The following is a 17,034-nucleotide window of genomic DNA, read 5'->3' as shown; positions in this document are numbered from 1 at the left end:
GACATTGCTTATGTGTGGCATGAATGTAAATATTGATGATCATACACAAACCACAGGAACTATGATTTAAGCTAATGCAGTTCAGTAGCATTACTTATCTTACCATTATTGTACTTGTTCTTATCAAATAACTACCTTTGGATTTAGCTTAACATTTGTGAAAGAAAACCATTTTATTTTTCTTTGAATTCTTTGAGCCAACAACTTTTGTTAACATTGTTTTTGGCTATTAACTGAGGTTCCTTATTAACTTGTTTGATTTCTAAACGTTAGAAGAAATGAAACAGGGGAGGATTGTGAACTTTTAGAAGAATGCCAAATAAAGACAAGAAAGTCAGTGGTGAAAGTGGCTAAGTGTTGTCACAGTATGAAGGAATATAAGGAAGTTTATACAACTGTAAAAGATTGACTTGGGGCATTTTTTTATTTATGGTTTTTTTATGGCTAGTCATAACTTAAGTCATTAAAGTTTCATACTTAGCAGGTTTTAAACTGTCCCTTAAAGTTGAGAGACTTTGGAGTTCCACTATGGCCTAGTGGCCTAAGAATCCAACTGCAGCAGCTCAGGTCACTGCGGTGGCACAAGTTCAAACCCCAGCCCATTGCAGTGGGTTAAAGGATCTGGTGTTGCCACAGCTGTGGCTTGGACTTAATCCCTGGCCTAGGAACTTGCAATAATGCTGCTGGTATGGCCATTTTTTAAAAAAAGTTAAAAGCCTTTGTCTTTAAAACCATGAAAAAATGGTAAGTGTGGTAATTCTGGGAAAGTTGCCATATTCAAAAGACTCTCACTGTATTGTAAAGATTTTTGCAAGGGGCAAAAAGTCCTCAAAGTAGTTTAAGCCAAAAATGGTATTTATTGGCTTTCTCAGTCATCCTAGGCACTGGTTCCCAAACTGAATGTTAAACACAGACTACTGGGCTGCAGACCAGACCCAGGAATCAGAACACGTAGGGGAGCGGCTGGGTGAAATATTGAACCACAGCCCAGGTAGCTTGGGAATTTTGGCAAATGCCGCCTGAGAAGGTGTATAGAATGTAGGTGTACAGAAATTATATTGGGGATCTGTTCTTGGTGTCTTCAGGGTTGGTTCTGATCAGATAGGGTTACACAGATTCATGCCTCAGCCTCACTGTAATGAGAGGAATGCCTCTTCCACAGTGGTTATGGCACATCTCAGGCTAGCCACACATCCTTGAACCCAAGGCCCACACTGCCCTGACAGGTACTGGGAATTGCTGGATAAGATGAGGCCCATCTGGGAGTGGGTCAAGGAACAGTTCCTGAGGAAAATTCAGGTGCTACAGCCAGAAGACGGAATGCACAGGTAAGCACAGTGGATGTCTACCATTTTAACGGCAAGGCAGCTTTTGATAGAAGTAGCGATTGCATTGGCCCCTAGAGAGACAAGTACAGCAGAGAACTGAAAGGGGAATTCATTGCAGCACTTTCAGAGAACAAAGCAGAAACTCTGAAATCAAGGTTTCTTCCTTAAAAGAAGTACACACCAGAGTTCTTAAAGATTAAAGCATTAAAGATACTTCAGGCCTTCCCTTTTCAGTGCTGAGTCTGACCCATCAAACATGCCAGTGTGTTGGGATGGTTCCTCAAAAGCACATTATAACAGATAATTTACCTAGTTTTTTTTTTCTGGGTACACAAGTTTTTTTTCCCTCAAAAATCCAAAAATTGGCCCCTCATGGGAAGCTTTATATTTATTAATTTTACATGGTATTCCCTGGAGCCCATAGAAATCATCTAAGTATTCTGGAATGGTGTCTTTGTTCTCTCTGTGTCAAATAGAGAGTCTCTTCCAACGTCACTTTGGGCCTGATGCTATGATAAGAATCTTGAGAAATTTGTGTATTTTTAAGATTTAATTCATTTGTGTACTGGTATTGTCATTCACATAACAGTACTTCAAGGGCTGGGTTTAGTTCTGTTTGCATTTATGATTCCACCCAATTAAATCATTTAAAAATCTAGGGTGAAGAATAGAGAAATTGTAAAATTTTCAAGTGATCAAGGCTCTTTTTTCGTCCGGAGTGCCTGTGCTCCAGGTCTCACTGCCCCTCCTAGCAAGCAACCTGTGCTGCCATCAGCAGAAGGCAAGTGGGAAGTCCAGACCTCAGCCTGAGACCTCCCATCCCTCCAGCTCCTTAGGCAGAGCCCACCTCGCATGGGCCCAAGAACCATTAGGGTGAATGCAGGCCCCCCATCCCTGAGGTCTTATCAGAACAGTCTCCAAGGAGCTCCTTAAGTGGGCTTTTCTGACACCATCTACCACCCAGAAGCTTTTCACCATGTCCTCTGGGACCAAAGGTCATGGGTCAGCACATGTTAGCACACCCACCTCTCCTCAGGATGCTTCCTGCCTTTGAGTGACACTGTCTTACCCTCTTGTTCATCTGGGTCTAGAGGTGGGGTAGGTATCTTTCTTACTCCTCACCGGAGCCCCCTTCTCTTAACTCACTCAGTCTTGAATCTCACCTTTCAACACACCCACTCCCCCCTCCACTTGTATTCTGGGCTCAGACAACTCAGCAGTTTTAACTCCCAGCTTGCTCACAGTGGTACTTTGTTCTGAATCCTGCTTAAAACACCAGGTAAATCTGTTTGGCCTGTTTGCCTGTTCCCACCTGTGCTTCACCTCACACACTCTGGTGCTGCTGTGTATACCGTGTGTCTAGCCCATTTTGCTTTCTGGCTCTCACAGCTGTGCTGTTCTACCACCACCACCACCCCTGCTTAAACCTTCAGCACTACCTGCACCCTCACCCTCTGCAGATAACCCCGTTTTCTGTTGCACAACAAATTCAAGTGGCCGTGAGAACTTCCCACTCAGATCGACTCATTAGCCTGTAGACGGCCACTAACAGTCTTCCCTGTTTTCAACACTGGAGCTCTCTGCTCTGGGCTAAAGTGAATATCACCCACTTGCGCAGAGATGCCCATTCAAGGACACTGCTCTCAAGTCACATCTCTCCTTGTCCTGCCTCAGGGTTTTTTTTTCTTTTCTTTTCCCTATTCATTCCCAGCAGCGTTCAAACCTGTTTTTCATCCTAAAAACAAAAGCCTCTTTGGGCCCCTGGCCCCTGTAGCTTGCTTGTCCCTCCCCTTTTAAAGCAGAAGTCCTATATTGCCTTTAGAGCCTTTCCTCCCCGGTCTCTCTGACCCTGTGTTCCTGCCAAGATCCTTCATGATCTCCATGTTGCTGATGGGACAATGCCTGGCCCTCATCATCAAACCCACTGGTGTATTTGACACTGATGTCCCCTCTCCTCAAAACGTTTTCTTTGCCTGGCTTTTGGGATTCCATACTCTGTTGGCTCCCTGCCCCTGACTCTCCACTCTACCTCTTGCTGATTTCCTCTGGTCTGCCTGTCTTCAAATATCTTGGCGTGCCTCCAGTCTCAGTAGTGGGGTTTCTTTCCTTTCTACTCTTCCTTCCTTGGTAATTCCATTAAGTTCCATAATGCATTTCTATGAAAATGCTTCCAATTTGCATCTCCAGCCCTAGTCTCCTACAGTCAGCTGACTCCAAATGAGTCTCTAATATAGTGGTTCTCACACCTTTTGCTCTTGCAACTTTCTTACCCCCTTAAATTGTTGAGGACTGGGACAGACTTTGTTTATGTGGCTTATATTTACTGATCATTATAGATTAGAAATTAAATTTTAAGGACGGTATGGAAGCCCCACATTCCCTTAACTGTTAGAGTGAAGCTCTCATGTCATAAAACCCCTAGAAAATACTGTATCCTTGCAAGAGAATTAGAGTGAGAAAGGCAAAAGACCTCTTAGTGTTATCGAATTAGGTCCTGTGGATCCCAGCTCCTGTCTTGCCTCTGCAGGGAAGGTTCTTTTCCATTAGGGTTTACGCAGCGTGCACCCCCTCAAAAAACAACCCATGAAACTGTTCCATTGATTTATATGTCTGTATTTTTACACAAAACAGCACTATCTCGAATACTATAATAAGTCTCAAAATTAGGCAATGTTTGTGAACTTTGTTCGTCTTTTTCGAAGTGGTTTCGACCATTCTAGATTATTTGCATTTCTGTGTAGTTTTTTGTGGGAGCTTTTTGTATGTATGTATTTGCTTTTTAGGGCTGTACATGCAGCATGTGGAAGTTCCCAGGCTAGCTCCCAAACTGGAGCTACAGTTGCTGACCTATGCCACAGCAATACCAGAACCAAGCCACATCTGTGACCTACACCACAGCACACGGCAATGTCAGATCTCTGATGCACCGAGCTGAGCCACAGACTGAACCCGCATCCTCAGGGGTACTAGTCAGATTTGTTTCCACTGTGCCACAATGGGAATTCCCTGTATAGTTTTTGAATCAGCTTATTGATTTCTGTAATAAACCTGCTGGAATTTGGCTGGCATTTCACTGAATCAGTAGATTGACTCAGGAGTGAAATTGGCAATCTAACGATGTATCTCTCAAACTGTGAACATCTCTCTCTCTATTTAGGAGCTTTTTTAATGGTCTCTAGGCAGTGTTTTACATTCTCAGTATACAAGTCTTGTATGTATTTTGTTGAATTTATCCTTAGGAATTTTATGTTTTTGATGCTGCTGTAACATTGCATTTATTTGCTTATTTACTTTTTATCACTTATACCTATATTTCAATTTCTGTCTAATTGTTTCCTGCTGGTTATAGCAGCACAATTGATTTTTTATGTTGACGTTGTACCCTGTACCCTCCTCATTTACTAATAGCATTTTGTAGATCCCTTAACATTTTCCACATGCACAATCATGTTATATGCAAATGAAAAGACTTTTTACCTCTTCCCTTCAAAAGTGTATGACTGTTATTTCCTTTTCTTTTCTTTTTGCACTGGCTAGAAGCTCCAGTACAATATTGAATATAGTTAAGTAGATACATTCTTGTGTAGTTTTTGACAGAAGAGAAGTGGCCAGTCTTTCATCATTATGTATGTTGGCTGTTAACATTATCAAACTAAATTCCTTTCTTTGTTTCCTGAATAGGGGTTGATTTTGTCCATTGCTTTCCTGCCATCTATTGAAATGATTTAGATAGCTTTTCTCTATTGTTCTTTTAATACATTAAGACACATTGATTTTTTTTGTTCAGCAAGGTAAGCCAACCTGCATTCCTGAGATATGAACCACAGTTGAGCACGGTATATCATCCTTTGTGTATACTGTTGGATTCAATCTGCTAATATGTTCTTAAGGATTTTTAAAAATCTACATTCATGATGCTATTGGTCTGTGGTTTTCTTACAATGTTTTGGTCTAGTTTTGCTATTAGGATAGTGGTGGCCTCATGAGTTTGGGCATTTTTCTCTTCTCTGGAAGAATTTGTGTACAGTTGGCTTTATGTATTCCTTAAGTGGTAGTATTCACCAAAGCTAAGTCCAGTTCATTATCACTTTGGATTTGCCTGCATTTTCATATTTTATGAAATAAGTAAATATTTTCAAAAGAGTTAATCCCGGCTACCTATACTGAATTTTTTAGAGAAAGTGCAATCAATTTCTTTTTATTGTGGTAAAGTCTGTATAACATAAAATCTACCATTTCAACCATTTTTTAAGTGCGTTGTTATATTAAGTACATTCACATTGTTGCGTAGGCTTTAATTTCTTACATTAAAACTTCTTAAAACTGGAATTTTTTTTAACCTAAGACATTCCACTTAATCTAGCATTTCAGGTTTTTTTTTAACTTCATTTTTAAAAAAAATTTAAAATTTTTGTCTTTTTAGGGACGCACCCATGGCCTCTGGAAGTTCCCAGGTTAGGGATTGAATTGGAGCTGCAGCTGCCAGTCTACACCACAGCCACAGCAACACCAGATCCGAGCTGCTCCTGTGACCTACACCACAGTTCATGCCAATGCCGGATCCTTTAAACCACCGAGTGAAGCCAGGGATGGAGCCCAAGTCCTCATGGATACTAGTAGGGTTCGTTACCACTGATCCATGACAGGAACTACTTTTTTTTTTTAAAGTAGTATCTCCAGAATTATTCATCTTGTGTAACTGAAACTTTGTACCCCTTGACCAACATCTCCCTATTGCCTCCAGCCTCAGCTGCTTGCAGCCACCACCCTAACCTCTGCTTCTAAGTGTTTAATTATTTTAGATTCTACATGTGAGATCATGCAGTACTTCTCTGTCATCAGTTATTCAGACATAACTTTTTCTTATAAATGCAGTAGGTGAAAGCATAATTCAACGTGAATAACATCATGACAGCAGTTATAATTTTATATATGTATACATCATTTCATAAAGTTATGCATTTGAATTCTATTTTCATCTTTCAGGTTAGTTTTACGTCTTAATTAGAATAAACCCTGTTATTTGGAGAATTTTAAAGTAATTAAAGCTCTTAGGAAAATGCTTTGTATTTGAAAAGTTAAGTTGCATTTTATCGTATTGGTGTAGCTCTTTATTCAGATCATCTGAATTCTAAAGTTGCTGAAGGGAGATGTCAGGAATATGGTTTGAATTGACTCTTGAAGCCATTATTGCACATGTGTATTTCACAAGAAATACTGGCTCCACACTGCTTACCTTTTGTTTGCCACTGAGTGGATCATCACCAACAATGGGAATGTGATGGCATTTCGTAAATGGCTCCCCAAACACAGGTCTGAATTACTTTAAAAAAAAAGTAGTGCCAGAAAAGGTAATATTACAGAATTATTCTTGTACACATAAGAGAAAGGAATTCAGTTGTGTTATTATGATAGTGTATAAAACAGAATAAACAACATTGTATAAAATAACAAATTTTATTTCTATAAAATATTTTACACTAGCTGTACACATGCACACACCCACACAGAACTTAACCACACATTGAGTAATTTCCTTTTAATAAATCTACCACATACTATTATATTACAATTTACAATAAAGTTTTTGAAGACACAATGGGGAAAGCTTTGTCATTCGTTTATAAACCTTCCATAAGTTACAAAAGAAAGGCAATCTGAAAAGTATGTATAAAGAGTAAAAACAATTTACAAGTGGACAAGAATTACAAAATAGTAACCATCAAATACATCTGCCAGCAACTTTGTAAATCTTTTGTTCAAGTGCCACTGATGAAGATTGGTATGGAATCATTTTGAACAGACTTAAATTTAGGATGTTTTCGGTGTGGCTTATGCATTATGTGGATTGCTTTACGTGTGTGCTGTTCATTGTTGACTGTGTGGCATTCTGACAAATAATGAAAGTAACATAAATCCATATGCCACAAAATGTAACACTAAAAGCAATGAATATTACCAGCGTTCTGGCAGGTTGGAGTAGTGGTACTTTATCAAAGCTACTTCCTTCCCTCTTTTTTGAATGGTTCGAATAAGTAAACGTTTTCTGTGTGTTGCCTGGCTTGCTTGGAAAGACGGAAAACCAGGACCTTAAATTGCACAGCCTGTACAGCTTGATCTCAAACCACTGTGTCTGTGAGGATGAAGAGCACTGAATGCACAACACATACAAAGTGTACACTGTAGTTTTTATTAGACAGTACAAATCATTGTGCATTTATAAGGCAGAACATCAAGGCGATTAAACTAGGAATTTCAAGACCAGAGTTAAAGTGAGAGTTATGCGTTATGAGGCAAGCATTTTGAAAAGGGGGAGAGGTTGAAATCATTCCTTTAAGGGCAGATGACAAATGCACAAAGACTGGAATCACAGGTGGGGAGTGAGCTACAAAGAGCTACTGGCCCCCTGCTTGTTCGTGAGCCAGCCCAGCTCCCGTCAGACCTCGGGCAATAAGAGCGGATTGGCACGGAGGCTGGGAGAGCAACAGCAGCTCTTTGTCCTTGCGCTTGGTTTAAAGTGGATGGTAGTGCAAAGAGCATTTCTCTACTGGTGTCAGGGGAGAAGATTGGTTTTTTAAGGAAGTGCTTGAGTCATGAAAGCCCTAGTTTGGAATTAAAGAAAATTACATAGATTTGGAAGTTGTCCGGAAGCACATGAATCATTTCACTGCACCCAGCTTTTTCAGCAGTTTCTTGCCTTTGGAAAGCAGCCCCTTTTTCTTTTTCGAGGACATTTCCCTGCCTCTCCCAGGACTACCAGTACCCATAGATGACGTAGGTGACCCCGAATGGAGATGGACTGTGGGGGATGGCGCTCTCCTTGCTGTACCTGAACCCTCAGGAGGAACCTAGTAGGTACATTGTTACAATTTATTGAGTGCGGGCGCCAACAACATCCATCCACTCGGTAACATCAGTAACATCAGTGCTGCCCCGACTCCCACCAGGAAAGGAAAGGTAGGGGAGGTTCATTTCTTCTCTCATGGGTTAACAGACACCATAAGAGGCCCATGCCCCTCCCACAGCAGAGCTCATCGGCTCCAGCCCTCAGCACTGGCTTTCAGCTGCTTTGGGGTTTTTGGGGGGGTGGGGGTGGCCACAGCTTTGGCAGAACAAAGCTAGGTAATAACTTACTTTGTAAATTAAGCCAAAAGCGGGGTAGGGGGGAAGTTTAAATTCATTTGAGAGTAAAATTGGCCGAGTACCCATCAGTAATCTTGAAAGCCAAGGTTCTTCAGGGGACTTCTGTTGTATTTGAAAACTATTTGGGTCTATAAAGTCCTGACCTTGTTGAATGCATTCCTGGGTTAGTTAGTATACTGTAGCAACATTGGAGATGGCACACCGGTTGAAAGAAAAAATAAAAAGAAAACTAAAATGAACCTTAATTGCAATCAAAGAAAGCTTAAAGGCCCTTATTGTATGCATTCATTATTTCCAAGTTATTAAAGGTGCGTTTTGGTCAATAGAGAGCACTGATAGTGTTTCTATATACTTTCAGTGCTTAGTTAGCACTTCACAGGAGCTGAACTATGTGTGGACACAGGCATGGCAGCTTGGCCTCACTCACAGTTACAGATGCAGGCATGCCTGAGGTTATAGATCTTACCTCAGCAGAGCAAACCTCTTCCTAATTCGAGTGTTCATTATTTCAACAGGCAAATGGTCTGAGCCAAGGGGCTTCAAGCTTACTTGGATTTAAAATCAAGGTCTAATTCTAATGGAAAACACCTAGTAAAGCATCCCAAAGTACACCTGAAGATACCATCTATTCCGTCTAATGCAATCATTTAAGCTGCATGTTTCATTGAACTTAGTATTGCATTGGTATACCAGCAGAGCGGTCTTCCACCAAACGCTGTGGGTTCAGGACACTTGCTTGTGCTTTGAGGAGAAGCATCAGCTCTCCCGTAAGGTAGAGGGAGGGTGACTTAAGAAAAAAACCTGTCTGCTGTTCAAGTCAGCGTGGGGGTTCAGAGCCAACTCTAGATCACCTTGCATTCACTATTCATCTGCTCGATCTTGAGTTGTGTTTTTTTTTTTTTAAGTTTCCTGTAGTAAACATTTATTAGGTTGTGCTTTTTCCAAGAGTGGCTAACAATGCAATATGCAGCTGTAATTATGAGTAGACATTGGAACACTCTGTGTAAACAAACAATTAGCCTGTTAAGAAATATGTTCCCAATGTTGGCCTTTCAAATATGCTTCATGTAAATTGTAGGAAACGATTGTTAAAGATCATTTATTTCACTGCAAATTCAGTTGCTTTACAACTGAGACCGAGTAATGTTTTAGGTCCAATGAGTTTTTGAGACATATTTCTTTTTTTTTTTAACCCCACAGTGAAGCCTTAAGTCTACCGCATTAGTCCATTTAAGGTAGCTTAAGTTGGTATCTTTATAGGTATCTTCAGTTGCTCACTTACGTGAAGGCTACATTGCCTGATTAAGGTGTGAAATGAACACTCTTCTTCTGTTTCCAAGCAGATGAGCAAAGAAATAAAAATATATATATAAAAATATAATATATAAAACTTGCAGTGATGAAATAAAATAAAAATGAGACACTAAATATGAATGTAATCTAATAGTTTAAAAAGCCTGAGAAATTCTTTGACCTTTGTTGCGAGGATCTGTTAGAATCCTAACAGGGCAAATGACCATTTTTGCCACCGAATCTAAAGACTAGCCATCCCCTTTTCACTCGTAATCAAACTAGAATGTGCATCTATGATGTAGGATGGGATGTTCCTTTGTGAGTGAAGCAGACTGATTAGATTGAAAGGGTCACTTCTGTGAAACAAACAAGATTTAGAACGAAATTTTTAGGCACACCCCCCGTGTTAAGGCAGAGAGAAAATTCAGGGTATATGCTTTTCGGCCCAAGATATAAAATGCAATGCAAAGACTGTAATAGACCATCTGTGGCAGAGTGGGGTAGGGGTTAAAAATGCTGAATATGCACGCTTACCCTTTTTGTCTTTGAGCGCAGAGGCGTGTCCTGGGAGTAATGGGACGGTGCATCGGAAAGATAGACTTCTACGTCGTCAGGCACTTCTTCTAGGAAGTTGGAAGGTACAAGGCCTTTCTGCCCATTAAGCTCCCCCTAAAAACACAGGGATGAGGCAGAAGAATGACTGACTCGATTTTTTTCATAAAGCTGCTTCTTGCTTTGGCTAAAGGAATAGACAGAGCTCAGAGTCTAGAGGCATGGTTTATTATTATTTATTATTATTATTTATTTATTCTGGTTAAAAAGTGGTTGAACTCTAGACTCTAGCATTTCCAAACTACCCTGATCATAAGAATGACCCCCCCCACCCCAACCACCCACCAAAGGCCTGGATTTGGCCTGTCTGGGGTGGAACTAGGGAATCTGTGCTGGCCAAGGGCCTTGGTGATTGTTGGGGTCAGGCGCGCTTAGAAACATCCTGGGGATCCTCTCACTTAGTGGCTCTCAGCCACTCAACGAAGTAAACAACCCACTTAAAAAGTAGGCAAAGGACTATTCGGGTATTTCTCAAAAAAAAAAAAAAAAGATATACAAATGGCTAACACATAAGAGATGCCAACAGCAACACTCAGTAGGGAAATGTAAATCAAAACCATGAGATACCACCCACATCCATTAGAATGGCTACTACAAAAATATTTTAAATTAATGGTGCAGATAAGGAGAAACTGGAACCCTTTTGCAGGGTTGGTGGGAATGTAAAACAGGGCAGCCACTATGGGAAAACAGTACGGTGGTTCCTCAAAAACTTAAAAATGGATTTCTCATTTGATCCAACAATTCCACTTCTGGATACAGACCCTAAAGAACTGAAAGCCAAGTCTTGAAGAGATGTTTGTATACCTATATTCATAGCAGCATAATTCACCACAGCCAAAAGATGGAAGCACCCTAACTGTCTGTCAGTGGATGAATGGATGAACAAACAAAATGCGGTTCCATGGAGTATTCTTCAGCCTTAAAAAGAAAGGAAATTCTCGGAGTTCCTTGGTGGCCTAATGGTTAAGGATTTGGATCACTGCCATGACTCGAGTTTGATCCCTGGCTTGGGAACTTGTGCATGCTGCAGGCACAGCCCACCCCACCAAAAAAAATTCTGACCTATAGGTGAAAAATTCTGACAATACGTGTGAACCATGAGAACACTGTTATGCTCAGTGAAATAAACTGGTCATAAGAAGACACAGACTTACAACTCCACTAATGTGAGGTTCCAAGAGCAGAATGGTGGGGCTGGGGGAGGAGCACACGGGGAGCTGGTGTTTAATGGGGGATGGAGTCTTATTTATTTTTATCATTATTATTATTGTCTTTTTAGGGTGGCACCCGTGGCATATGGAGGTTCCCAGGCTAGGCCTACATCACAGCCATAGCAACACCAGATCCAAGCCGCACCTGCAACCTACACCACAGCTCTCAGCAATGCTGGAACCTAAACCCACTGAGCAAGGCCAGGGATGGAACTTCCTTCCTCATGGATACTAGTCAGGCTCATTACTGCTGAGCCACAATGGGAACTTCTGCTTTAATTCTTTAGAATGCTACTCTGTGGCCGCTTTGCTTCTGACCTATTGAAGCATGTGATTTAAGAGTTTTGGTGTAGAAACACTGGGCTGTGTTTGGTTAACACAGCATAAGAGTTAAAATATGATGGGTACTAGAAGTCTCAAATGAGTGGAGACAAAGCAGTGACTCAGCTGAGATTACGTGGATTATGGAGGGCAAGGCCCAAGTAGACAGCACAGGTCCCTCTGGAGTTCCTCTGCTCATCATGGGCTGTGGTGGAACTCGGAAAAGATGACAGCGTTAGGTCCCACAGAATAGGAGAGAATAAGTGCTCTCTCAAGAATGTTTCAGTTTGCGCATGATGTCAGAGAACACAAATTTGGTGAAATTCAAGATTTTCCATCTCAAGTTCTGTCCCCTGTTCTTACTTATCAAATAAGAGATGATAAAAATAAGTGAGCCGGGCAGTCTACTTGGCAAATTTGACCAACAAAATATACTAAAGCCATTTGGTGGACCAATAACAAAAAGTGTACATTTCATATCAGTTTAGATCTGATGCCCACTACCATATAAAATTCAAGAAAATAAAAAATAAAATGATGTAGGAATAAGAACTTGCAGACAGTATTAGAAAAATATTTTTAAATTACCAGAAAATACTGTCCAACCGAAAATCTAAATTAGAGGAATGTTTTCCTGAATATATATAAATTTGTCAAGATTGACATCTGCATTAAGATAATTATTGAAGAAAATGAAAACTTTTGTACAACTCCATCCTGAAAAGACACTGAACCTGAAAGATTTTTAGGCACATTGTAATAACCTTCAGATAATAGTAAGACCTACGTTCTTTAATCTGTTCAAAGCATAGAAAAATATTGGAAGCTTCCCAGTTCATTCAGTAACTCCTGATACCAAAAACCATAAAGATATTCCCAAAAATACAGACTAATTTCTGGAATAGAAATATAGCTTCTGAATAAAACGTTAGCAAGTCAAATCTAGTGCTTTAAAAATAATCGTAAAAAATAGCTGTATGCCATGGTCAATCATTTACTGATTAAAAGATAAACTTAGAAAATGAAAACAGGATACTTAACATTATAAAGATCATCTGTGTTTATCGATAATCTTGCCTAACCCATAACAGTGTAAAGATTATTGATAGTCCTACCAAAATACTCAGAATTGCTCTAAATGACGCAGTAAGACAATAAAAAGAAATGACTGATAAATATTGATGAAGGAAAGACAAAATGTCATTATCTGGGAAATCCAAGAGAACCAAGAAATGACAAAAGATAGAGATGCATTCAGAAAAATGATTTGTGAGGGAACAAACATGCATGCACGTACAGAGGCACACAACACATACATAAACACACAGACACATGCATACATGTACATTACATGCACACAAACACATAAATACACATATACATTTCCAACATATTTTCTAGATAACCAGTAGAATATAGACCAGATTAAAAAAATAACAGCATGAACATAAGCATATTTAAAAACTATATAAAGGATGTATAAGAATAAATTCATGAACCTGAGAGAAAAAAGGGAAAACTTTTAAAAAGTCAGGCACACCACGTGTCAGAAATGAAAGACAGCTGCTCCCCAGTTTAAAAAGTAATGTACCTCCTCAGGTTCAATCCCTGATCTCGCTCAGTGGGTTAAGGATCCGTGAGCTGTGGTGTAGGTCTCAGACGCAGCTCGGATCCCACGTTGCTGTGGCTGTGCTGTAGGCCGGCTGCTGCAGCTCTGACTCGACCCCTAGCCTGGGAACTTTCATATGCTGTAGGTGTGGCCCTAAAAAGACCAAAAAAGAAAGAAGGAACAGTGACCATCACAGTGCTGCTGCCGTCCTGTATGTCAGGTCCTCAATGAGGAGGGCAAGCAAATTAGCCAACCTTTGAGCAAGTCAGAGAAAAAAGTTCATGCACAATTTTAGGAGAAAGAACACACAAACCAAAACAAACAAACAAAATACACACACACACACACACACACACACACACACACGAAGGAGGTTGGCACCAGGGAACCGCCAGGACTCTCTCCCCAGAGGCTGGGTCCTGGCTGTTCTGTGTATATTTGATGCTTCAAAAACTTACATAATAAAACCCGTCTTCATCAATTTCACCAAAAACAGTAATAATATCTCCTGTGCAAAATGTAAGTTCAGCCTGTAGAGACAGAAGACACAGTAAATAGCGTTTTCCGGTATCCAGAAATTGCTTTAAAAACAAAAAAGTTCTGCAGGATTTCTGGGCACATTCTCTTTTTTTCTTATTATCTTGGTATTACCCTACTCGTTCAGTCAATGGAGGAGGAAAGGTGAATGCCTCTCTTTGTAGCCTCTTAGAACATAAGGACAACCCCTGGATGAGGCCACTTACAAGAAAAGGTCTGCCATGCTCTGATTCTCAGCCAGAATTCAAGATCGTCACCAGGTTCTGCTGGTGGCTCATCTTTAGAATTAGTCAAATAGCTGACTTGAAAACCCCAGAGCATGAAGGAGATGCTCTCTGCAATGTAGGAGTCATTGCAAACTTTTCCTTACACTGAGTATAAAAAAAAAAAAAAATCTGTAATCTGAACATCTACTTATTAAGTGTCTGCGACATGCCAGGCTCCAGGCTAGAGGTGGGTGCACAGAATCCAGTAGAGAATCCCAGAAAGAATGGCATTTTTATCTCTAGACATGAAAAATGAGGGAATAAAGTTCATATCCAGGAGCCATCAGGCATCGATACAAATCAAGCTTGTAGAGAAATCTGAAGATGCCTGAGCTTTGAAACTGAACCATGAGCTGGCCGCCCATGGGGGTAACAGATACTGAGGAGCCGGATTCAGATCCATCTCATGGTCTAAGAAAGCAGCTCCAGAGAATGAAAAGCTAATCTTCCGTTTCTGAAGGCAAATCCTTTTCATTTCTGTTTTGTTGTTATTTAACTTTAGAGTGGCACTTGTGGCCTATGGAAGTTCCTGGGTCAGGGGTCGGATTGGCAGCTGCCGGCCTACGCCACAGCCAAGCCACGCCAAATCCTTCACTCACTGAATGATGCCAGGGATCGAACACGTCCTCGTGGACACTATGTTGGGTCCTTAACCCGCTGAACCACAACATGAACTCCCCTTTTCAGTTCTCGCACTGTGCACAGGACCAGGCCGTACCGGGCTTTGTGAAGACATCCCTCCATCCTTCCCTCTATTTTTTTGAATGTGTGTGTGTGGATGGGGCGGGGGTGGTGCACTGTGCTGCTCTGCTCACTGACCACATACCCACATGGGGGGGAGACTGTCATTTCTCTCTCTGGGACCACCCACCACTGTGATGCTCTCTCTGCACTGGTCCAGGGAAACCCTCTGTCGGTGGTGGTGGCTGCTATGCCCTGAGTGTGTCACCAGGCTCACGACCCTTCTGCCTGCCTGGCTGTCTATTCACTGGTTGAGTAGTCCTTCCCCAGATGGTTCCAGAGAAGGGGAGGGAAGGAGGAAGGGAGCAGCGCTATGGGTAGAGGGCAGGGTGTTGGGCCGGTACCTCCACGTCAATGTTGGGTGAGCTCTCCCTCGGGTCATAGTCATACAGGGCCACCATCCTGTGCGTAGACACTGAGTGCTGCCTGCCGCCTCTTCTGCTTCTCTCTGTTCACGCCACAAGGAAGGAGAAAGCCACCATGAAGTTAGTTCAGAGCAGATGGCATCTATGGCTTCGTGGAGCCTGGCTGCACCTGGCCAGTGTGGCCAAGACGACCACCAGACACCAGTGCCAGCAAAGTCGGGGCTGCCGTGCCCCCACCCCCGCAACTGCCTATTCTTACATTCAGCTCTAGTCTAGCCACTCCCCGCCCCTACGGCAGCCAGGACACCCTAGTTTCTCCAGAGTGTCGGTAAGCAGGGAGACTCAGAAGCAGTCGAGCAAGATGATAATGGTTTAGCCATAAAACAATGTCAAGGACTCTGAGTTCCCCTCCAGGCCTACAAATAATATCCAAAGAGTACAGGAGTTCCTGTCATGGTTCAGTGGAAATGAACCTGACTAGTATCCATGAAGTTGTGGGTTCGATCCCTGGCCTTGCTCAGTGGGTTAAGGATCCAGCATTGCCATGAGCTGTGGTGTAGGTCACGGACGCGGCTCGGATCTGGCAGTGCTGTGGTTGTGGCGGAGGGTGGCAGCTGTAGCTCCAATTTGACCCCTAGCCTGGGAACCTCCATGTGCCGCAGGTGCGCCCCCCTGCCCCCCCCAAAAAAGTTGTTTTACAGATACTAAAACCCCCACCCTGGTGGAAGAAGTTAACTGCTGACCACCAGCATGAAGACTCCAGACGGGCTGGAACCAGAAGGTTGATGATGTGAATCCCGATTACCTCACCACCACCAATCAGAAGGATGTCCGTGAGCTGACGGGGCACCCTGTGGCCCCCTCTCTCACCTTGCCTTTAAAGACCCTTCCCTGAAAGCCATCAGAGCATTCAAGTCTTTTGCGCATAAGCTGCCTGTTCTCCTTGCTCCGCACCCTAGAGCAAATGCTATGCTTTCCCTCCCCACAACCTGAGGTCTGGCTGTTTGATGCACACCAAATTTGGCTGGGTAACACTACGAGCCAGTTGAGAGTTCTGGTTTCTCCGCACTCTTGCCCACACTTGCAACGGCCAGCGTTTCTCATTTCAGCCATTCTAGTGGGTGTGTCCTGGTTTCCCACTGTGGCTTTCATTTGTATCTCACTAATGGTGTTAAGCACCTTCCCCATGTTTATTTACTATCCATGTATTTTCTTTGGTAAGGGTTCTTCACATCTTTTTTTATTGAGTGGCTTTTAATTGTAGTGTTTTGAAAGTTCTTTGTGTGTGCTAAATACAAATCCCTCTCAGCTGAGTTACTTGCAAATATTTCCTGCCAGCCTGTGGCTTCTCTTTTCATGCTCTTCACGCTGTCCTAAGTGCAGAAGTCCTTCACTTCGATGACTTCTAACACACTTTTTTCTTGTCTATATCAATCACAAAAATTGTGGCCTCATCAGCACAAAGGTTTTCTATTTTTCTTTCAGAAGTTTTACAGTCTTCATTTTTCTTAAGTTTAACACCGCAAGCTTGAGATTCATTTTTGGCACGTGAGTGTCCAGTAATTCCAGCACCTATTCTTGAAAAGACGATGCTTCCCCCACCCC

General features: G+C 41.9%; 1 protein-coding gene across 4 annotated transcripts in view; it reads right to left on the bottom strand.

Moving 5' to 3' along the window:
* Positions 1–7,499: 7,499 nt before the first annotated feature.
* RIMBP2 (RIMS binding protein 2) overlaps positions 7,500–17,034 on the bottom strand; it is a 287,571-nt gene continuing 278,036 nt past the window's right edge. For 2 of the 4 annotated variants that reach the window (XM_047761601.1, XM_047761596.1), the window contains 4 exons: positions 15,409–15,512; positions 13,979–14,050; positions 10,299–10,433; positions 7,840–8,176 (listed from right to left, as the gene is read on the bottom strand). In XM_047761601.1, the coding sequence (XP_047617557.1) occupies positions 7,988–8,176; positions 10,299–10,433; positions 13,979–14,050; positions 15,409–15,512 (500 nt within the window). In that variant the 3' untranslated portion in view covers positions 7,840–7,987. Of the gene's footprint in view, positions 8,177–9,543; positions 9,801–10,298; positions 10,434–13,978; positions 14,051–15,408; positions 15,513–17,034 lie in introns of those variants that run through there. The other 2 variants (XM_047761597.1, XM_047761599.1) reach the window with 2 other exon arrangements.

Source organism: Phacochoerus africanus, chromosome 15 (assembly GCF_016906955.1).
Source record: "Phacochoerus africanus isolate WHEZ1 chromosome 15, ROS_Pafr_v1, whole genome shotgun sequence".
Taxonomy (NCBI): Eukaryota; Metazoa; Chordata; class Mammalia; order Artiodactyla; family Suidae; genus Phacochoerus; species Phacochoerus africanus.
The sequence above is the reverse complement of the archived record's forward strand: the minus strand, read 5'-3'. Positions and strand labels throughout refer to the sequence as shown.